General features: G+C 38.6%; 1 protein-coding gene and 1 pseudogene across 1 annotated transcript; both read left to right on the top strand.

The window, feature by feature from the left end:
• Positions 1-405: 405 nt before the first annotated feature.
• Positions 406-4,537, top strand: LOC148872158 (wall-associated receptor kinase 5 pseudogene; annotated as a pseudogene).
• Positions 4,538-4,845: 308 nt separating this feature from the next.
• On the top strand, positions 4,846-24,406 carry LOC148872157 (wall-associated receptor kinase 5-like). The gene is made up of 4 exons (XM_088970090.1): positions 4,846-4,849; positions 5,332-6,321; positions 6,433-6,576; positions 23,205-24,406. Exons 1-4 carry the CDS (start codon positions 4,846-4,848, stop codon positions 24,404-24,406), a joined length of 2,340 nt encoding a protein of 779 aa, XP_088826216.1.
• Positions 24,407-24,825: the final 419 nt, after the last annotated feature.

Raw genomic sequence — 24,825 nt, 5'->3', positions numbered from 1 at the left:
TTCTTGTGTGGTAAAAAAAAATTACTAAAATTAGTATATCAATAATTATTAATTATTTAAAAAATAAAAAATATAAAACAATTATCTATTCTTACATGGTTCTATTAATTAATTTTAACTTTTACTTAAGCTGAGTTTGGAAGGAATACAAATGCAAATATGCAGAGTGAAAACTTTATATTTTGCATTATTTTGTATGTATTTAAGCTTTAATAAATCCAATGGTCCCATGGTCCTGCTGGTACTTTTATAAATAATAGACAACAAAGTCATGCAAACTTTTTCCTTTTTTTTTTTTTTAACGTCACTCCAAACAAGGAAAAAAAGAGAGGCTACAAATACGAATAAACGAGTGAAGGAGGGGCAAAGGTACATCCCTCGGTGAAGTATAGAAACTTAACCATAATGGCTGTAGCTGGGGTTATGCTGCTGTTTCATCAGCTCCTACTCCTGTTCTTGCTGTTATTATTGAGTCTCTTCATGGCAACTGCGACCTCATCACCAATCATGCCAAAGCCCGACTGCCCAGACAAATGTGGCAACATCCCCGTTCCCTACCCATTCGGATTGGGGACGGATCCAAGCTGTTATAGAGAAGGTTTTCAACTACTCTGCAACCACACCTTCACCCCTCCCAAATTGGTTTTGCCAAATGCTGGCATTTTTGAAGACACAGAAGGAGTTGAACGGTATTACTCAACTGATAAAGTAGTGGAAGTTGAAGAAATATCATTACAAGGCCAGTTGCGCGTCTATTCCTTCATGAATTACCGTTGTCACAACGATTCGTTAGTTGTTGTTAGCCCTAACACGTCTTTGATCTATATGGATATGACGGATACGCCCTTTGCTCTTTCCGATACCGGCAACATATTAACGGCCATCGGTTGTGATATCCAAGCCGACGTTGCTTCCGCAAATGGCAGTACCGTGTGGTATCGAGGCTTTCGGTTTCGATACGGATGCTACAGTTATTGTGAAGATAAAAACAGGACGCTCAATGGGACTTATCCAGGGATGGGTCACTGCCAGACCACCATCACTAAGGGGCTAAAGTATTTTACTGGGATTCTGAATGACGAATACCAGTTTTATAAAAATTTCAGTCGCTGCGCATACTCTTTCGTGGCCGACTACAAGTGGTACAACTTTTCCATAGACCACCTCTCTGACTTTGGTTTCTACACAAAAAACAGAGGCATGGTTCCAACAATATTAGACTGGGCAATAGAGAACGATTCGTGCAAAAACATTACAATGAGAAACACAACCACTTACGCGTGTGGCAAGAACAGCGGATGTCATGACTCTCACAACGGTCTTGGATATCTCTGCAAATGTTTGGAAGGCTACCAAGGCAACCCTTATCTTCAAGACGGATGTCAAGGTATGTAATATATTGAAGTCAACTACCTCTTTACCATGACTATTTCTACAATTTTGATTGTTATTGTTGAATCCAACCCAAGATTTTTGTTATAAATGCGTTTCAGATATCAATGAATGTTCGGGTCCAACCATGAATGACTGCTTACCATCTCCATCTGGGATTTGCAAAAATACGGCTGGGAGTTACAGTTGCTCTTGCCCATCTGGTACAGTGGGCGACGGAAGACGAAATGGGATTGGTTGCATCCCTATTCCTCCTCCACCACCTTCACAGACAAAACTTCGGGTGATTCAAGTCTCCACAGGTAATAGCTTAATACTTGATTTAAAATCTTCACATAGTTAAGAAATATTGTCTTTCAACTCGGGAATAGCGGATGCACCAGTTCTCCAAATTCGGCTGTCAATTCCATTATGTGTCCAATCTCAACTACCATACGTTTTCATGTGCATCCGATTATCATTTGCATCCATCCAATTATTACTAGGACCTAACTTCCGACATCCAAACCTAAGATTATTGGATTTGGAATCGGATCAGGTATCTAAGTTTGATTCCATTGACAACCTACGTCATTTCAGCCCATCCCGAGCCTGGGCCTGGATCATGCCTGCAAACTTTGATGTCAAGTTTCGGCCTTCGGACTCTAATATTTCAAACCCAGCTCCAGCCCAGCCTAGCCTGGGCCTGGGCCTAGGCTATATCCCTCTATGGGCCCAGGCGTAGGCTATATCCCTTATCATATGTGCATCTAGGCACAGTAATATTTGATCTATTCTCTCATCCACTTGAAATTTCCAATTTCAAGGTTGATGCATGTAACTTTAACACTACAAAAAATGGTCCATTTTATATTTTATTTAGCTTGCGGTTTGCTTGATTCCTTGGAAATGGCTTTCCAAGTAATAAAATTATATGAATACATTTTGTAGAACAAAGAATACTCAAGATAAGAGTGATTCAGGGTCATAAGTGCAAATAACATGCACAACCAAACCCACAAAGAAAAGAATAGTCTAGTGGTGACTCAAGAGTTGTTGCCATGAAGGTTTCATGTTGAGAATAGGTTTAGCTAGGCAAGCAATTGAGGGTAAAAACAATAGACTCAAAGGCATCATACAAGCAGTTTTGCAGAATAGATGCTCTAGCCATCATTGCCAAACCTATCTCAACAATGTTTCAATTCATTCAGCAAAGCCATTTTGTTGGTTAGTATGAAGATAGGATTTACAATGATTAATATACTAGTTGAATGAAAGGGCCCAAGCAAAGGTTGACGCTTTGTACCACCATTATTTTAACAAATTTTCAACTTGATTTTTTAAATTGAATAAATAGAATAAGCATTTAAGATTTGCTTTTCATTGGGAAAAATCCAAATGAACTTGGGCTGAATTTGGAAAGAGTACAAATGCAAATATGTAGAGTGCAAAACCTATTTTGTATTATTTTGTATAGATTTGTACTATATATATTTGTACAATGCAAATACATAAAAAATAATAAAAATGTAAGGTTTTGCACTCTATGCATTTGCATTTGTACTCCTAGGCTCAGTTTGGAAGGAGTACAAACACAAATATGTACAGTGCAAAACCTTGTATTTTGAATTATTTTGTATATATTTGTACTGTACATATTTGTATTTGTACTCCTTCCAAACTGAACCTTAGTAAAAAAATCCACAAAAAAAATGTAATATCTCTAACCTTCAATAGTGACATAAAGAAGAGGGTCCCTAAACATTGAAGTACAATATCCCAAGTGGACAAATAAAAGAGAATGGAAAGCTATGACTCATGCCAAGAGGGCATGACGCATGCGTGATTAAAGACTTTTAAACAAAGTTAACACATGGGATTTTCTGCATTAAAATCTTCTATTTATTGGTTTCCTCTTATTTATTATGTTATTCTTAACCAATTATCTTCCATGGATCATGCAGGTGTATGTTTAGGTATGGTGCTACTTCTATCCAGTTATTGGTTGTACCATGTTTTGAAGAAAAGACAAATAAAGAAACAAAAAGAAAATTTCTATAAAAGAAATGGTGGTTTTCTATTGGAACAACAAATTTCATCGAAAGAAGGCAATGTTGAGAAAATAAAAGTTTTTACAGCAGATGAATTAGCAAAGGCAACTGACCAATATAATCAAAATCGAATTCTTGGTCAAGGGGGACAAGGTACAGTTTATAAAGGTATGCTATCAGATGGTAGAATTGTGGCAATCAAAAAATCCAAGATAGAGGATGAAAGTCAACTTGAACAATTCATCAATGAGGTTGTCATACTTTCTCAAATCAACCATAGGAATGTGGTTAAATTGTTGGGTTGTTGTTTAGAGACAGAAATTCCTCTATTAGTTTATGAATTCATCTCTGGTGGAACTCTTTTCTACAACATTCATTATCAAAATGAGGATTTCTTATTAACATGGGACGATCGCTTAAGAATTGCCACAGAAGTTGCAGGAGCAATTGCTTACTTACATTCAGCAACATCAATACCAATTTACCACAGAGACATAAAATCTTCAAACATTCTCTTAGATGACAAAGGTAGGGCTAAGGTTTCTGATTTTGGGACTTCAAGATCAATTGCAATTGATAAGACTCACTTAACCACTGTGGTACAAGGGACATTTGGATATTTGGATCCTGAATATTTTCAATCAAGTCAACTCACGGATAAAAGTGATGTTTATAGCTTTGGGGTTGTTCTTGTGGAGCTCCTAACAGGGGAGAAGCCAATTTCTTTTACTAGACCATTAGAAGGGAGAAACATTGTGACTTATTTTATTTCTGCAATAATGGAGAACCATCTTTTTGAAATTCTTGATGGTCAAGTCTTAAAAGATGGTAGAGAGTATGAACTCCAAGCGGTTGCCAACATTGCAAAAAGATGCTTAAGTTTAAATGGAAAGGAAAGGCCAACAATGAAAGAAGTTGCATTGGAGCTCGAGGGATTGAGAAGGTCCGAAGGATATTCTCATGTTGAACGAAACATTCATGAGGTGGAATGCATCATAGATAAACCAATAGGCCTTTGGGATACAGGTTCAACTTCAACAGGATGCAAAAGTATGGAGAACAGTTTCAAAACACAAGTTGATGAGCAACCACTACTGCATAGTCCATCCCTGTAGTCATCTTTACTAAGATATAGATATTAAAGATATTCAACTTTAGTTGTTGTATTCCAAAGCGTATTGCATTTGTGTTGTATGTCCTCTCTCTACTTATCAATACCCATATGTCCTTATTGTTTCACCATAGGTGTATTTTATACCATTTAGTTGTATGATCCATATTTTACTCTTGATATATTTGAGATATGAATAATTTCTTAAAAGAATAATCTTTTAGCAATTAATTCGCACATCCAAGCTAATGGATTTCTAGTTGGTTAAAGTTGACTATTAGCATTCTTTTCCTAATAAATTATTCACTTGGTATGTGTAATTTGACAAATAAACTTTAGGGGGTCATAGAAGGAATAAGATGAATTAGGGGGATATATGTGAAAAGAAAACGGAGGAAGTAGATCTCTTTCTGATCATTTTGCACCACTCCAAATACAGAGACTTTGGATCCAAACCATGGAACTGCAACCTATTTGTAGTGTGGCCACCGGACCACATGTAAACCCCTGATTCCCCATTCATGTGTACAATCTATATATATAAAATGGTCTTGCCATGTCAAGAGCCCTATCATTGCTTCAAACCCCCCTTTCTAGTTTTATGTTTTTTTTGAATTTTTTATTTTTTTAGTTCTATATAATTATCCATTAAACCAATAAGGAAATCACATATGCTTAACTATTTCTAATAACTATAAAGAAAGAGGGATTTGTTTTTCTAATGTTTAGCTAAGTGGCACCACTTCCCCCTAAATTGTTTCTAATTCCTATTTATCTCATAAATTATCTCTAATTTAGTAGAGAGATTCTCTCCTAAACTATCTCTAATTCCGGTTTATCCTCTCTCCCACTATTTATCTATATTTCATCAGCTCCTACTCCTGTTCTTGCTGTCATTCTTCATGGCAACTGCGACCTCATCACCAATCATGGCAAAGCCCGACTGCCCAGACAAATGTGGCAACATCACCGTTCCCTACCCATTCGGATTGGGGACGGATCCAAGCTGTTATAGAGAAGGTTTTCAACTACTCTGCAACCACACCTTCACCCCTCCCAAATTGTTTTTGCAAAATATTTCCATTTGGGAAGACACAGACAGAGAAGGAGTTGAATGGTATGGCCACAGAATTGATAAACTAGTGGAAGTTGAAGAAATATCGTTACAAGGTCAGTTGCGGGTCTATTCCTTCATGAATTATCGTTGTTACGACGATTCGTTTGTTGTTAGCCATAAGGCCCTTAACACGTCTTTGATCAGTGTGGATATGAGGGGTACGCCCTTTGCTCTTTCCGATACCGGCAACATATTAACGGGCATCGGTTGTGGAATTCTTGCCGGCGTTGATTCCGGAAACGGATGCTACAGTCGTTGTAAAGATAAAAACGGGATGCTCAATGGGACTTATCCACGGATGGGTTACTGCCAGACCACCATCACTACTAAGGGGCTAAAGTATTTTGATGGGATTCTGACTGGCGTATACCAGTTTTATAGAAGTTTCAGTCCCTGCGCATACTCTTTCGTGGCCGACTACAAGTGGTACAACTTTTCCATAGACCACCTCTCTGGCTTTGATTTCTACACAAGAAACAGAGGCATGGTTCCAACAATATTAGACTGGGCAATAGAGAACGACTCGTGCAAAAACATTACAATGAGAAACACCACCACTTACGCGTGTGGCAACAACAGCGGATGTCATGACTCTCACAACGGTCTTGGATATCTCTGCGAATGTTTGGAAGGCTACCAAGGCAACCCTTATCTTCAAGACGGATGTCAAGGTATGTAATATATTGAAGTCAACTCAACTACCTCTTTACCATGACTATTTCTACAATTTTGATTGTTATTGTTGAATCCAACACAAGATTTTTGTTATAAACGAGTTTCAGATATCAATGAATGTTCGGATCCAACCATGAATGACTGCTTACCATCTCTGATTTGCAAAAATACGGCTGGGAGTTACAATTGCTCTTGCCCATCTGGTACAGTGGGCGACGGAAGACGAAATGGGATTGGTTGCATCTCCACAGGTAATAGCTTAATACTTGATTTAAAATCTTCACATAGTTAACAAATATTGTCTTTCAACTCGGGAATAGCGGATGCACCAGTTCTCCAAATTCGGTTGTCAATTCCATTATGTGTCCAATCTCAACTACCATACGCATACGTCTTCATGTGCATCTGATTATCATGTCAGATTTTGAATGGAGTAAATCTACATCCATCCAATTATTACTAGCTTCCAACATCCAAATCTAAGATTATTGGATTTGGAATCGAATCAGGTATCTAAGTTTGATTCCATTGACAACCTACGTCATTTCAGCCCAGCCCGAGCCTGGGCCTGGATCATGCCTGCAAACTTTGATGTCAAGTTTCGGCCTTGCTCCAGCCCAGCCTAGCCTGGGCCTGGGCCTAGGCTATATCCCTTTATGGGCCCAGGCCTAGGCTATATCTCTTACCATATGTGCAAAGCCTGGCCTGGACCAACCCACAATCACCCCTATCAAGTACCACCTCCAATACCGTTGCCACGAGTCCTATGAACCACTTGGTCCACAACAAGTGTGGACCCTCCAATCCCGTCTAGCAATGTTAGTTTAAGAAGCTTGAAGACCAAGGGTCTGTTTGGCATGTCTTTCCATGCAGTCTTTTAGTTGTTTATAAGTCAGGAAGACTGATTTTCGGTCTATTTCCAATTGGCATTAGAAAGATCTAGCCGCCAAAAGACGGGATGTCGAAAAGATGCGAGAAACCAATTTTGAACTGATTTCGGGAAGCTCCAAATGAAGCTTCTCGCGTCTTTCGCATTTTAATTTTGGCTGAAAAGATGCACGTCTGCCAAACGTGCTTCGGGCTGCTCAGATCTTCATGCAAAAACTCAATGCATTTTTGCATGTGAGAGCTACCAGAAGATCTTCCCAAAATGACGTGCCAAATGGGCCCCAAATTAGCAGAGATTGCCTCTTAATGTTGGTTCCCTTAGATCGACAACCAGCTATCTTCTTCTTTTTCTTTCACAAATAGGGCTTTTGTTCTTTGAACACAGATTGTACATAGAAAACCTAGAAAACCTTTCCAAACAATGAGAAAAAAACCAAACACACATCTATAATCAGTGAACAAGTGATATGCTTATGTGCTTTATATGAATTAACCAAACGCTAACCTTTATATATCTATGATACAAAGAGGAAAGAGGAGAGCTGAGGGATCCTCTCACCACAGAGCTTACAAGACCTTTAATTTTTCAAAATTTAAAAGGGTAAAGACTTAAACATGCCCTGAGTTTTCATAAATTATTTAAATATATCCTGAATTTTCGTAGATTATTTTACTTCAAGCACAAATTCATCAAGAATGTCTTCAATGTCAAAAGCTACGTCACACACTTGTTCCATCCAGGCTTACACTCCTTTGTCACTCTCTTGCCTTGAATCGGCTTCCTTTAGAAAGGCACGTATACTGTCTAATTCATTCCTGAGTTCTCTAATATCTTCTTTCACTCCTTTGGGTTGCTTCACTTGTTCTCTGAGGAGAGAATCAACCTTATTGAGACAAAATCTGACAACAGCCTCCACCATAGTCTCTGCTCTCAGATCTAAAACTTTGATAGCAGTATTGTATAATGTGAAGAAGCTTCAGCTTATGAAGCTCCTACCATTTATTAGTAGTTGAGAGGGAGAATGTATTGCATATTCATCACCAATTTCAAGCTTTCACTTTCAGCTTCCATAACCAATAACAATTTTGAATAATTTTACAGTAAGATCCCACTATGAAGCTCCTACCATTTATTGATTGCCCTTCTCTTCTAACAGTAGCGTGAAGGTCGAGGAATCCAAAGCGTGCCCCACTTTGTACTAACATTTGTCATTCAATGGTTTCCTGGTTCCATTCCTTATTCACTATAAAATAATTTTTCATCAGCATTCCTCTAGTAGGAATGGGAATGAGATTCCAATTCTGTCCAATCAAGTAGTTGTACTCGGAATAGTCCATTCAAATTCCTATTCCTACAAACCAAACAGGATCTAACATGCTCAAGCTGAATCTAAGTGGCTGGTTGTCAATGATTGATCCATGGTGTAACAGGGGAATAAAAGGCGGATAAATTTAGATTAAAATAAGCTAGCGGATAGATAAGCTAGTAGAAAGGGGGAGGTGGATTAAAATAGGGGACCAGCGTTTGAGGGTATCAATAAAAATGAAGTTCAGTGATGGTTGTGGGTTGTAGGTTGTAAACAAAAGAGAAGCTAAAGGAGGGAAAAGGAAAAAGGAGAAGAAGAGAAGGTGAGAGAAATAGCGGGAGAAAGAGAGAGAGAGAGAGAGAGAGAGAGAGAGAGAGAAGAGGAAATCATCAAGAATCCAATACATGGACACAGTGCCACACTAGAATACCTTCAATTTCATTTGTTAATCTCCTATTATTAATTGTACAGTGGTATAGTAGACGTTCAAGACTGCTATTATCCTTGAACCCTAATAGATTTCAGGTTCGAAAATAGAAGAAAAAGTATAGAGAAGAGAGGAGGAAGAGAAGAGAGAGCAGTAGAACACAAGGGTTGAAAGGATGGACAGAATCTTAATGTTCTGCCGCCACCACTTCTATTTAGTATTTATAGGTTATGCTAATTACATGGAAAGGACAGATCTGCCCTTAGTATTTACATAACAAATAAAACAAAATAAAGCTGAAATAAATAACAACTGAAATAACAGATTGACCACCAGCTAACCCTAGGACGACTAGAACACATTCTACCCTATGAACACAGTGGGACCATAGGTATGGGGCCCACATCAGTGTTCTCTACAATCCCCCTCAAGTTGGGAATAAATGTTTATCATTCCCAACTTTGATAGATCCGCCTCTAACTTCTTCCTTGGTACAGCTTTGGTGAGGATATCTGTGAGCTGCATGTTGGATGTGATGTACGGGAGACACACTTCTTGTGATGAGACCCTCTCGAGTACAAAATGTCGATCAACTTAAATATGTTTAATTCTGTCATGTTGCACCAGGTTGTGTGCTATATTAATAGCCGCTTGATTATCACAATGCAGCATCAGAGGCTTCTCATACTCAATACCCAACTCCTCAAGTAGTGATCTCAGCCATAGGATTTCAGCCACTCCGTTAGCCATTGACCTGTATTCAGCTTCAGCACTGGATCGGGAGACAACACTCTGTTTTATATTCCTCCAAGAGACAAGGTTACCTCCCACAAGGGCACAATATTCAGAGGTAGACCTTCTGTCATCAACACTCCCAGCCCATTCGGCATCTGTATAGACCTCCACCTTCATGTGATTATTGTTCTTGAACAGTATACCTCTACCCAAGCATCTCTTCAAGTATGTCAATATTCTTTCTGCTACAAGAAGATGTGTGGTCTTAGGAGAATGCATGTACTGGCTGACAACACTAAATGCATAACTGATATCTGGCCGAGTGAGGCAGAGATATAGAAGCTTTCCCACTAATCGCTGGAACATAACCTTGTCTTCAAGAGGCTCCCCACTCTCTGCACTAATCCTGTGGTTCTGTTCAATGGGTGTATCTACAGGCTTGACTCCTAACTTTCCAGTTTCCGCCAACAAATCTAGGACATATTTCCTTTGAGAGACAAATATCCCTTGTTTAGATCTAGCAACCTCAATACCCAAAAAATACCGAAGTGCACCAAGATCTTTCACCTCAAACTCTTGATGAAGGAGCTGTTTGAGGGACTCAATCTCATGGCTATCATTTCCTGTCACCACAATATCATCAACGTATACTGCAAGTAGTGTCAGAGAAGACTCCACCCTCTTGATGAATAGGGTTTGATCTGATTGGGCCTGTACATAACCGAACTTCCCAAGGGCTAGTCTGAATCTATCGAACCAAGCTCTAGGTGACTGTTTCAAACCATACAATGCCTTATTGAGTCGGCAGACCTTCTTACCTGTCTCTGTATCATAGAATCCAGGAGGCACCGTATGTAAACCTCTTCCTGTAGGTCTCCATTCAGAAAAGAATTTTTAACGTCCATTTTGTACAAAGGCCAAGTGTGGCTTGTTGCAAGAGATAATAGAACTCGAATGGTGGTCATCTTGGCTACCGGGGAAAATGTCTCCAAGTAATTTATACCATAAGTCTAGGTGAACCCTTTTGCAACTAGCCGAGCTTTATACCTCTCAATCGAGCCGTCCGCATTGTGCTTCACAGTAAATACCCATCTGCAACCAACTGGTTTCTTTCCTTTGGGCAGATCAACTAGCTCCCAGGTGTTATTTTTTAACAGGGCATCCATTTCAGCCTGCATTGCATCTTTCCACTTTGGGACAGATAGGGCTTTTTGCACTGTTCTTGGAATAGGGACATTGGCAACGGAAGTAAGATAGGACCTGTAGGTGGGAGATAAGCGATCATAGGATAAAAACTGGGAAATACAGTGGGCTGTAGATGTGGTACAATGCTGTTTCCCCTTACGAACGACAATGGGAAGGTCAAGGTCATCTGCAGGAGGTGAAGTGGCAACAATGGAAGAAGTCTCTATGGGCCATGGGACTATAATACATAGACTTAGAGCCGCAGAAGAGATTGGAGTTGGCCTGGACTACTGATGACCAGGATCAACCTGCCTGCATCACCTGTGATAGACCCTCAACTCCTTGTCCCTTTGACCACCCTCATTATGGTAGCCCTCATCACCCAATGGAATAGGTAAGGGAACAACCCCAAAAGTATGAACCCTACCCTTACTGCGCTCCCCCTGAAGAAAGTGACCCAAATCCCGACTCGCACTGCTCTCCCCCTGAGGAGAAACCCGAGAATAATAGGGTGTCTCCTCAAAGAAAGTGACATCCATGGAGACAAATCTTTTCCCTGCGACAGGATCATAGCAGCAATAGCCCTTTTGATTTTGCGCATAACCAAGAAAATTGCATTTGAAGGTTTTTGGTTTGAATTTGGAGTGATGGGGTCCGAGATGCTGAACAAAACAAGTACAACCAAATGTTTTAAGGGGAACAGTGAACAACTCCTCATCTAGGTATAAAAGGGAAAAAGGAGATGACATATCAAGAACCCGGGAAGGAACCCAATTAATAAGATATACCACCGTGAGGATAGCATCACCCCAGAATCGAATAGGGACATTGGAGGTAAACATAATACTTCTAGCCACCTCCAAGATGTGCCTATTCTTCCTTTCTACAACCCCATTCTGATGAGGTGTATGAGGGCAAGTGCTCTGGTGGATAACCCCATGATTAAGAAGGTAAGATGCCAATGGCTTAGCAAAGTACTCCTTTGCATTATCAGATCTAAGAACTTTGATCTTGGCATCAAACTGGGTTAGGATCATTTGGTGAAAGTTTTGGGTCAGGGCGGGAACCTCATCTCGTGAACGCATAAGATAAACCCAAGAAAACCGGGTATGGTCATCAACAAATAACAAAAAATATCTGTACCCACCCATAGAAGGGATGTGATATGTCCCCCAAACATTCGTATGCACAAGATCAAAAGGACGATTACTCCTTTTATTACTCAATGAATAAGAGTCTCTACAATGTTTAGCAAACTCACAACTTTCACATTGCAACTGGGACAACTCAACAAACTTAAACAAAGTAGGAAACAAACTCTTTAAGGACCGAAAAGACAAATGACCCAATCAGTTATGCCAAAGCATAACCGAACTCACACTCTAGGAAACAAGTGACTTCTTATCCACTGACTCTTCCCGACGAGAACTCTCCCCAAGTAAATAGATATCATTCGTCTCACGACCAATCCCAATCACCATCTTCGTCTCCAGGTCCTGAAAAACACACCGGTCAGGGAAGAAAGTTATTGAGAAGTTGATGTAAGACAGAAGACAAGGAGATGGTATCCGATAGCTTGACGTCACCCTTTCTAGAAATGGGGACAAGAGAGCCATCAGCAATAGATACTTTATCCCTACCAGAAGATAAATGATAAGTGGTAAACAATGAAGGCAAGCTAGTCATATGATTGGATGCACTTGAATCTATTACCCAACAGGGTTCAGTAGTACCTGGAGCTGAGGCATGATAGGCTGAGGCTCGAGTACCTGAATGTGCGAAAGCAGATGTGGCAGGGGCTAATGGTGACTGCGGTGGCTGAGTTGAGTTCCCAACTTCCTTTTCCACCTATATAAGGGCAGCCCGAACTGCAGCTAAGGTATCTAAGAATGTGCCTCTTGTGCCAGACAAGGATGCTGAATCAGTATTCACGGCCACATGAGCATTACCCATCTTGCTTCTCAACTTTGTCGAGACCAAATGAGGATGCAGTTTCCAACATGTTTCTTTTGTGTGTTTGAGTTTCTTACAATGCTCACATACCATATAACTGCAATCCCCAAAACCGCCTTTGGTCTGATTTTTAGACTCCATTTCGGTCAAGAACCAGTAGTCTCAAAATTAGGGTTACTACAGTCAAAGAACAGCACTGGGACTATCAATCACAACCAAAAATCAGTATTCACGGTATATGTGCATGAAACAGGTATAAGTCTGATCTGAAACCAATTAGCAAACACAACAGCAACATTCCGTACAGTTTTCACCCCTTAAAAAGAGTTTGAAACCACAAAAAAATCTGAAAACAACTTGGAGAATAATCTGATATGCTGAAGCAGAATTAGGGTTTCAATCAGTCCTTAAAAAAATCCTCAACCGCACATTTTAGGCAGTACCGTACATATTAGAGTTGTGGTAGGGTTAATATGAAACCCTAAAATTGATCAGTGCTGAGGTGAAAACTTAAGAAGAGCTTCACAGGTAGATCACAAGGCTCGGCCCAGCATTAGGGTTTGTCGCAAGATTATTAGGGTTTGCAGCAAGATCAATATCAAGCCCTAGAGTAGAAGAAAAGAACCCTAAGGCAGTTCAGCCCAATAGTTGGGTTTGCCGTAGGGTTAAGACAAAACCCTAGAGAACAGAGAGAAGAAAACCCTAGAATGATTCGGTCACCCTTTCTAGATAGGTCCAACCTATCTTCTCTGATAGTACTTCTCTTAGAAAATAAAATAACTTACAAGAGAATGTTGTTCGCTGCCTTCTAAGGTTACCTGAACCATAGCCTTCTCTGATTCTTCCTGTTCACCAACACTCTCCAACCGTGGCAAGTCTTCAACAGTTGCTAAACCCTCTGGCGATCTCCAAGGATCAGTCAACGAACTCTACTTTCTCAACTTCCAGCCCTAGATGGTTCTCATGTGGTCGGCTGGACTAGACTCACATGAGAAACCCTAACCTTGCTTTGATACCAAGTAGACATTCAAGACTGCTATCAGCCTTGAACCCTAATAGATTTCAGGTTCAAAAATAGAAGAAAAAGTATAGAGAAGAGAGGAGGAAGAGAAGAGAGAGCAGTAGAACACAAGGGTTGAAAGGAGGGATAGAATCTTAATGTTCTGCCGTCACCACTTCTATTTAGTATTTATAGGTTATGTTAATTACATGGAAAGGACAGATATGCCCTTAGTATTTACTTAACAAATAGAACAAAATAAAGCTGAAATAAATAACAACTGAAATAACAGATTGACCACCAGCTAACCCTAGGATGACTAGAAAACATTCTACTCTACGAACACAGTGGGACCATAGCTGTAGGGCCCACATCATTGTTCTCTACAATCCCCCTCAAGTTGGGAATAAATGGTTATCATTCCCAACTTGGATAGGTCCGCCTCTAACTTCTACCTTGGTACAGTTTTGGTGAGGATATCTGCGAGCTGCATGTTGGATGTGATGTACGGGAGACACACTTATTGTGATGAGACCCTCTCGAGTACAAATGTTGATCAACTTCAATATGTTTAGTTCTGTCATGCTGCACCGGGTTGTGTGCTATATTAATAGCCGCTTGATTATCACAATACAACATCAAGGGCTTCTTATACTCAATACCCAACTCCTCAAGTAGTGATCTCAGCCATAGGATTTCAGCCACTCCGTTAGCCATTGACCTATATTCAGTTTCAGCATTGGATTGGGAGACAACACTTTGTTTTTTACTCCTCCAAGAGACAAGGTTACCTCCCACAATGGCACAATATCCAGAGGTAGACCTCCACTTTCATGTGATTATTGTTCTTGAACAGTATACCTCTACCCGGGCATCTTTTCAAGTATGCTAATATTCTTTCTACTGCAAGAAGATGTGTGGTCCTAGGATAAAGCATGTACTAGCTAACAACACTAAATGCATAACCGATATCTGGACGAGTGAGCAGAACCTTTCCCACTAATTGCTGGAACATAACCTTGTCTTCAAGAGGCTCCCCACTCTCTGCACTAATCCTGTGGTTCTATTGAATGGGTGAATCCGCAGCTTGACTCCTAACTTTCCAGTTTCCGCCAACAAATCTAGGACATATTTCCTCTGAGAGACAAATATCTCTTGTTTATATCTAGCAACCTCAATATCCAAAAAATACCGAAGTGCACCAAGATCTTTCACCTCAAACTCTTGATGAAGGATCTGTTTGAGGGACTCAATCTCATGGCTATCATTTCCTGTCACCACAATATCATCAACATATACTGCAAGTAGTGTCAGAGAAGACTCCACCCTCTTGATGAATAGGGTATGATCTAACTGGGCCTGTACATAACCGAACTTCCCAAGGGCTAGTCTGAATCTATCGAACCAAGCTCTAGGTGACTGTTTCAAACCATACAATGCCTTATTGAGTCGGCAGACCTTCTTACCTGTCTCTGTATCATAGAATCCAGGAGGCACCATATGTAAGCCTTTTCCTGTAGGTCTCCATTCAGAAAAGCATTTTTAACGTCCATTTTGTACAAAGGCCAAATGTGGCTTGCTGCACGAGATAATAGAACTCGAATGGTGTTCATCTTGGCTACCGGGGCAAAGGTCTCCAAGTAATTTATACCATAAGTCTGGGTGAACCCTTTTGCAACTAGCCGAGCTTTATACCTCTCAATGGAGCCATCCGCATTGTGCTTCACAGTAAATACACATCTGCAACCAACTGGTTTCTTTCCTTTGGGCAGATCAACTAGCTCCCAGGTGTTATTTTTTAACAGGGCATCCATTTCAGCCTGCATTGCATCTTTCCACTTCGGGACGGATAGGTCTTCTTGCACTGTTCTTGGAATAGGGACATTGACAACGGAAGTAAGATAGGACCTGTAGGTGGGAGATAAGCGATCATAGGATAAAAACTGGGAAATACAGTGGGCTGTAGATGTGGTACAATGCCGTTTCCCCTTACGGACGACAATGGGAAGGTCAAGGTCATCTGCAGGAGGTGAAGTGGCAACAATGGAAGAAGTCTCTGTGGGCCATGGGACTATAATACCTAGACTTAGAGCCGTAGAAGAGATTGGAGTTGGCCTGGACTACTGATGACCAGGATCAACCTGCCTGCATCGCCTGTGATAGACCCTCAACTCCTTGTCCCTCTGACCACCGTCACTATGGTAGCCCTCATCACTCAATGGAATAGGTAAGGGAACAACCCCAAAAGTATGAACCCTACCCTCTCTGCGCTCCCCCTGAAGAAAGTGACCCAAATCTCGACTCGCACTGCTCTCCCCCTGAGGAGAAACCCGAGAATAATAGGGTGTCTCCTCAAAGAAAGTGACATCCATGGAGACAAATCTTTTCCTTGAGACAGGATAATAGCAGCAATAACCCTTTTGATTTTGCGCATAACCAAGAAAATTGCATTTGGAGGCGTTTGGTTCGAACTTGGAGTGATGGGGTCCGAGAAGCTGAACAAAACAGGTACAACCAAATGTTTTAAGGGGAACAATGAACAACTCCTCATCTAGGTATAGAAGGGAAAAAGGAGATGACATATCAAGAACCCGGGAAGGAACCCGATTAATAAGATATACCGCCGTGAGGATAGAATCACCCCAGAAGCGAATAGGGACATTGGAGGTAAACATAATACTTCTAGCCACCTCCAAGATGAGGTGTATGAGGGCAAGTGCTCTGGTGGATAACCCCATGATTAAGAAGGTAAGATACCAATGACTTAGCAAAGTATTCCTTTGCACTATCAGATCTAAGAACTTTGATCTTGGCATCAAACTAGGTTAGGATCATTTGGTGAAAGTTTTGGGTCAGGGCGGGAACCTCATCTCGTGAACGCATAAGATAAACCCAAGAAAACCGGGTATGGTCATCAACAAATAACAAAAAATATCTGTACCCACCCATAGAAGGGATGTGATATGGCCCCCAAACATCCGTATGCACAAGATCAAAAGGACGATTACTCCTTTTATTACTCAATGGATAAGAGTTTCTACAATGTTTAGCAAACTCACAGCTTTCACATTGCAACTGGGACAAATCAACAGACTCAAACAAAGAAGGAAACAAACTCTTTAAGGACCGAAAAGACAAATGACCCAATCAGTTATGCCAAAGCATAACCGAACTCACACTCTGGGAAACAAGTGACTTCTCATCCACTGACTCTTCCCGACGAGAACTCTCCCCGAGCAGATAGGTCTCATTCGTCTCACGACCATTCCCAATCACCCTCTTCGTCTCCAGGTCCTGAAAAACACACCGGTCAGGGAAGAAAGTTACTGAGCAGTTCTTGTAAGACAGAAGACAAGGAGATGGTATCCGATAGCTTGACGTCACCCTTTCTAGAAATGGGGACAAGAGAGCCATCAGCAATAGATACTTTATCCCTACCAGAAGATAAATGATAAGTGGTAAACAATGAAGGCAAGCTAGTCATATGGTCAGATACACCTGAATCTATTACCCAATAGGGTTCAGTAATACCTCGAGCTGAGGCATGGTAGGCTGAGGCTCGAGTACCTGAATGTGCGAAAGCAGATGTGGCAGGGGCTAATGGTGACTGCGGTGGCTGAGCTGAGTTCCCAAGTTCCTTTTCCACCTGTATAAGGGCAGCCCGAACTACAGCTAAGGTCTCTAAGAATGTGCCTCTTGTGCCAGACGAGGATGCTGAATCAGTATTTTAATCAGTCCTTAAAAAAAATCCTCAACCGCACATTCTTGGCAGTACCGTACAGATTAGACTTGTGGTAGGGTTAATATGAAACCCTAAAACTGATCAATGCTGAGGAGAAAACTTAAGAAGAGCTTCACAGGTAGATCACAAGGCTCGGCCCAGCATTAGGGTTTACCGCAAGATTATTAGGGTTTGCAGCAAGATCAATATCAAGCCCTAGAGTAGAAGAAAAGAACCCTAAGGCAGTTTGGCCCAACAATAGGGTTTGCCGCAGGGTTAAGACAAAACCCTAGAGAATAAAGAGAAGAAAACCCTAGAATGATTCAGCCACCCTTTCTGGATAGGTCCAACCTATCTTCTCTGATAGTACTTCTCTTAGAAAATAAAATAACTTACAAGAGAATGTTGTTCGTTGCCTTCCAAGGTTACCTGAACCCTAGCCTTCTCTAATTCTTCTTGATCACCAATACTTTGCAACCGTGGCAAGTCTTCAACAGTTGCTAAACCCTCTGGCGATATCCAAGGATCAGTCAACGAACTCTACTTTCTCAACTTCCATGCTTAGATGGTTCTCATGTGGTCGGCTGGAATAGACTCACATGAGAAACCCTAACCTTGCTCTGATACCAAGTAGACATTCAAGACTGCTATCAGCCTTGAACCCTAATAGATTTCAGGTTCAAAAATAGAAGAAAAAGTATAGAGAAGAGAGGAGGAAGAGAAGAGAGAGTAGTAGAACACAAGGGTTGAAAGGAGGGACAAAATCTTAATGTTTTGCTGCCACCACTTCTATTTAGTATTTATAGGTTATGCTAATTACATGGAAAGGACAGATCTTCCCTTAGTATTTACATAACAAATAGAACAAAATAAAGCTGAAATAAATAACAACTGAAATAATAGTTTGACCACCTGCTAACCCTAGGATGATTGTAACACATTCTACCCTACGAACATAGTGGGACCATAGCTGTGGGGCCCACATCAGTGTTCTCTACAGGTACAATTCATAAACTCTACATGTTTCCTTCACCTAGCCATAGTCTTATAAACTCTATGTATGAGAAATGAGAGACAATGCGATAAATAATATGTGGGTTTGTTTTGGTTTTTTTTTTTTTTGAAAATTTAAGGTATGATGAAGAGTAAAAATGCCCTTTTTTATATTCCCAAGTATATTTATTTAAGCCTATTTAAAAAACACATTGTTATGTTTAAGTTAATTTAGGAAAACTTAGGGTATGTTTAAATCTTTTACCCAAATTAATACCATCTCAGGTTTTAATTATCCCTTAATAAAATCCATCATTACTCAAATAAAGCCCTCTCAAGCATTAATTGTTTCTAATAAAATTCATTATTACTTTTCATGTCATAGTTGTTTTTAATAAAATCCATTATTACTCTCTCTCTCTCTCTATATATATATATATACATATATATTCGTCCCCCCCAATAGTCAATGCTTGTAACATTTTCCCTTCACTATTATCCTAATTTTCTATTAAATTTCTTTGACTCTCTTATCCTTTATTCTCAGTTTGGAAGGAGTACAAATGCAAATTTGTAGAGTGTAAAACCTTATTTTTTTTATTATTTTGTATGTATTTGCACTCTACAAATTTACATTTATACTCCTTCCAAACTGAGCCTTAGGCTTTCTCTAATATAGTAGGGATTTAAAATTAATTGATTGAATTAAGTTAAAGGCCAAACCAAAACCAAACCTAAAATAGACCTTAGCCAAGATTCAACGTGATGTCAAAGTACAAAACCCAAATAGGGGTGCAACTTGGGTAGGGAATTTGATAAATTTTCAATGGTCCCTGAATACCACATTCCTGAAATCAGAGCCTAATCCCGATTGGAGTAAAAAGTGATCACCCCTGTCCTAAAATCAGAACCTAACCAAATTTCTACAAAATCCCAGGCATTGCTTGGATTTAATTAGTTGATAGTTTAGTAAAATCAAGCACGAACCCCTAAAACAAATATACCAAGCTGAACCTATTTAGCTGATGTGATTTTTAAAATGAAACCTAATTTGGAAAAGAGAATAGTAGACAAAACATTAAAAAAAATGTGTCCAATTTCTACAAGTCTATTCAAATTATCTGCATTAGAAAAGAAATGTATCTGTCGTTATAGATAAATTGAAAATAAAATAAAAACCATTTTTAGATGGAGCCCATTCACAGAAAAAGGGAGAAGGATCAAACACCACATTAATACCACTAATATCCTAAGAAAAATAGAGAAAACAAGAATAATATAAGATTAGGTGGTGGTGTTTCAAAAAGATTGGATTTGGTTGGGTTTACTTGAGCAAGAGAGGAACATATACTAGTAAGGGAGGTAAGAAAGAGAGAGGAAAACATTGTGCTATAATGGGTTGGGAGTGGATGGTGAGACTAGGGCTGATAATCTTGACCCTAACCCATTTGACCCACCCACCTTGGAACCCACCCAATCTATTGGTGGTTCAATATGGGTCGAGTGACCCATTAGGGCCAGTAGAAAAGGGTTAGGGTGGGTTGGGTCGAGAGTACCCATTAGGGTCAAGATGGGTTGGGTCAAAGTCAACTATACTTGCCAAATCTCAAAAACAAAAAGTTGTAGTGATTCAAACTCATGCCTCCTATAGTGGCAACATCTCATTAAACTTCCAAACCACTATGCCACATTTCATTTTGAGATTAAAGGTAAAATAAAATAGATTTTATTAACTTTCGAGTTCACATGCAATTTTATACAAAAGCAATTTCACAAAAGCAATTTTATGAAAAAGACTTATGAAAGCATTTTTATAAAAGTACTTTTATGAAAATAGTTTTACACAAAAGCACTTTTATAAAAATACTTTTATGAAAATAGTTTTACACAAAAGCACTTTTATAAAAGTACTTTTTGAAAAACTTTTATGAAAGCATAAAAGCACTTTTACAAAAATTATTTACACAAAGTACTTTTACGAAAGTACCTATACAAAAATAATTTATAAAAGTACTTTTACAAATATAAAAGTACTTTTATAAAAAGTACAAGAAGCCACCATTTTTTAATGGTGGAGATTACAGGAAGCCACCATTTTTTAATCTGTAGCTTCATTTTGCCTATAAAAATGAAAAGCCACCATTTTTTGCATTGTTTGGGCATCTATTCTATTGTACAGGAAGTAGTCGGGAAGGAAAAGAAATTCTATCTTGAGGTTTCGTACTTCACTTGAATGATTGAATCATTTTATTGATGTTGGTTTATGTTTGTGGTCTTGTGGGTTAGTGGGACTTCTTTACCCCTCTATTCCTCATATATTTTTTCTTTCTTTTCAAATGCATCAAGGCACAGTAATATTTGAGCTATTCTCTCATCCACTTGAAATTTCCAATTTCAAGGTTGATGCATATAACTTTAACACTACAAAAGATGGTCCATTTTATATTTTATTTAGCGTTGTCGTTTGCTTGATTCCTTGGAAATGGCTTTTCAAGTAATAAAACTATATGAACACATTTTGTAGAACAAAAAATACTCAAGATGAGAGTGATTCAGGGTCATAAGTGCAGATAACATGCACAACCAAACCCACAAAGAAAAGAATAGTCTACTGGTGACTCAAAAGTTGTTGCCATGAAGGTTTCATGTTGAGAATAGGTTTAGCTAGGCAAGCAATTGAGGGTAAAAACAACAGATTCAAAGGCATCATACAAGCAGTTTTGCAGAATAGATGCTCTAGCCATCATTGCCAAACCTATCTCAACAATGTTTCAATTCATTCAGCAAAGCCATTTTGTTGGTTAGTATGAAGATAGGATTTACAATGAGTAATATACTAGTTGAATGAAAGGGCCCAAGTAAAGGTTGACGCTTTGTACTACCATTAGTTTAACAATTTTTCAACTTGATTTTTTAAATTGAATAAATAGATTAAGCATTTAAGATTTGCTTTTCATTGGGAAAAATCCAAATGAACTTGGGCTCGATTTGGAAAGAGTACAAATGCAAATATGTAGAGCGCAAAACCTTATATTTTGTATTATTTTGTATAGATTTGTACTATATATATTTGTACAATGCAAATACATAAAAAATAATAAAAATATAAGGTTTTGCACTCTATACATTTGCATTTGTACTCCTAGGGTCAGTTTGGAAAGAGTACAATTACAAATATGTGCAGTGCAAAACCTTGTATTTTGAATTATTTTGTATATATTTGTACTGTACATATTTGTATTTGTACTCCTTCCAAACTGAACCTTAGTAAAAATATCCACAAAAAGAATGTAATATCTCTAACCTTCAAAGGTGACATAAAGAAGAGGGTCCCTAAACATTGAAGTACAATATCCCAAGTGGACAAGTAAAAGAGAATGGAAAGCTATGACTCATGCCAAGAGGGCTTGAACTACAAATAGAGAAATTATTTGAAACTAGTAGCTATTTCTTAGAAAGCACAAAAGATGCCATATGATGGCTAGGATGGCCTAACCATTTCTGCCAAATAGTAATGCAAACGCATTTTCTAACCATAGTGGAAGCAAGATTCAATGGCTTATAGTTGATATAAACCTCATTTACGAGGACCTAATTCTCTCTATCACATTGTAACTATGGGGTGTGAAGTAAATGACCTTCTCAATAAGTGAATGTGAATAACATAGGCACCCTTCCAAAGTAACTCAGGTTAGTTGAATTGCGATGGCTGCGTTGTTGGCTGTGGAACCAATGATAATATTCCATGCTAATAAATAAATTCATAGGCCCCACTGTGAGAGGTGCAGGACTCATGCATTTTATTATTGGCGTGGAAAATTATCATCAATAGCTCATTGAACAACCATCACATTCAGTTAATCCTTCCTCCTTCCAAAAACTGCTAAATAAAGTCATTTTGAGTTTATTTCATCTCATTCAACAAAAAGGTAGGAAACAAATTTAGTCAGTAAAACAAAAAATGCCCTAGGTAGATAACACTATACTTTTCTGTTATTATTTTAAATGTGAAAGAGTGTTAGGATGTAGAGAATATAATTAATTGTTTTTACATGCCTTTCTTATGAAACAAGAAGCAAGTATAAACTACCCACATGCAATAGAAATATAAACAACAAATATTCTATGATTGATCTAGTGAATAATATCCCTATCTAAATAGTTGATGTGTAATGAGGGTGTTGCACTTGTTAAAATGCTTTTTGTTGGAGGTAGATGCCTTCCTTTTGGAATCTTATGACTTTTGCACCATTTACAAAGGATTTTTAAGTTGTTTTCTCCCAATTCTCTTGATTACCTCTTTTTCTTAGCAGGACTACTCTAATCTATGATGTTGTATCAGCACTTTTCTTACTATTTCTTTTTAATGATCTAATTGTAATATAAGCATTTATAAATGAAATTTGCTTTTTAGGCTTTATGTAGCAAGGGTCTTCAAGAAAAAGTTGCCTCTTGATATTACCTTTATAAATTATAAAACCACTTAAGCATTAATAAACAAGATTCTTAGCTCACCACTCTATATCTGCACACATACATGACGCGTGCCTGATCAAAGACTTTTGAACAAAGTTAACACATGGGATTTGCTGCATTAAAATCTTCTATTTGTTGGTTTCCTCTTATTTATTATGTTACTCTTAACCAATTATCTTCCATGGATCATGCAGGTGTATGTTTAGGTATGGTGTTACTTCTATCCAGTTATTGGTTGTACCATGTTTTGAAGAAAAGACAAATAAAGAAACGAAAAGAAAATTTTTATAAAAAAAATGGTGGTTTGCTATTAGAACAACAAATTTCATCAAAAGAAGGCAATGTCGAGAAAATAAAAGCTTTTACAGCAGATGAATTAGCAAAGGCAACTAATCAATATAATGAAAATCGAATTCTTGGTCAAGGGGGACAAGGTACAGTTTATAAAGGTATGCTATCAGATGGAAGAATTGTGGCAATCAAGAAATCCAAGATGGAGGATGAAGGTCAACTTGAACAATTCATTAATGAGGTTGTCATACTTTCTCAAATCAACCATAGGAATGTGGTTAAATTGTTGGGTTGTTGTTTAGAGACAGAAATTCCTCTATTAGTTTATGAATTCATCATTGGTGGAACTCTTTTCTACAATATTCATTATCAAAATGAGGATTTCTTATTAACATGGGACAATCGCTTAAGAATTGCCATGGAAGTTTCAGGAGCAATTGCTTACTTACATTCAGCAACTTCAATACCAATTTACCACAGAGACATAAAATCTTCAAACATCCTCTTAGATGACAAAGGTAGGGCTAAGGTGTCTGATTTTGGGACTTCAAGATCAATTGCAATTGATAAGACTCACTTAACCACTATGGTACAAGGGACCTTTGGATATTTGGATCCTGAATATTTTCAGTCAAGTCAACTCACGGACAAAAGTGATGTTTATAGCTTTGGGGTTGTTCTTGTGGAGCTCCTAACAGGGGAGAAGCCAATATCTTTTACTAGACCATTAGAAGGGAGAAACATTGTGACTTATTTTATTTCTGCAATAATGGAGAACCATCTTTTTGAAATTCTTGATGCTCAAGTCTTAAAAGATGGTAGAGAGTATGAACTCCAAAAGGTTGCCAACATTGCAAAAAGATGCTTGAGCTTAAATGGAAAGGAAAGGCCAACAATGAAAGAAGTTGCATTGGAGCTCGAGGGATTAAGGAGGTTCGAAGGATATTCTCATGTTGAACGAAACATTCATGGGGTGGAATGCATCATAGATAAACCAATAGGCCTTTGGGATACAAGTTCAACTTCAACAGGATGCAAAAGTATGGAGAACAGTTTCAAAACACAAGTTGATGAGCAACCACTACTGCATAATCCATCCCTATAGTCATCTTTACTAATATATAGATATTAAAGATATTCAACTTCGGTTGTTGTATTCTAAAGAGTATTGCATTTGTGTTGTATGTCCTCTCTCTACTTATCTATACCCATATGTCCTTATTGTTTCACCATAGGTGTGTTTTATACCATTTAGTTGTATGATCTATATTTTACTCTTGATATATTTGAGATATGAATAGTTTCTTAAAAGAATAATCTTTTAGCAATTAATTCGCACATCCAAGCTAATGGATTTCTAGTTGGTTAAAGTTGACTATTAGCATTCTTTTCCTAATATATTATTCACTTGGTATGTGTAATTTGACAAATAAACTTTAGGGGGGTCATAGAAGGAATAAGATGAATTAGGGGGTTATATGTGAAAAGAAAACGGAGGAAGTAGATCTCTCTCTGATCATTTTA

This window comes from Nelumbo lutea, chromosome 2 (assembly GCF_056320005.1).
Source record: "Nelumbo lutea isolate HS-2025 chromosome 2, American lotus-T2T, whole genome shotgun sequence".
Classification (NCBI taxonomy): Eukaryota; Viridiplantae; Streptophyta; class Magnoliopsida; order Proteales; family Nelumbonaceae; genus Nelumbo; species Nelumbo lutea.
Note: the sequence above shows the minus strand (reverse complement) of the source record. Positions and strands in the feature narration are given on the sequence as shown.

Excerpts from the sequence above, each read along its gene's own strand:
- LOC148872157 (XM_088970090.1), top strand. Across the intron at positions 6,322-6,432 it reads TCTTCAAGACGGATGTCAAG|ATATCAATGAATGTTCGGAT; the intron begins GTATGTAATATA and ends AACGAGTTTCAG. Across the intron at positions 6,577-23,204 it reads GATTGGTTGCATCTCCACAG|GTGTATGTTTAGGTATGGTG; the intron begins GTAATAGCTTAA and ends TGGATCATGCAG.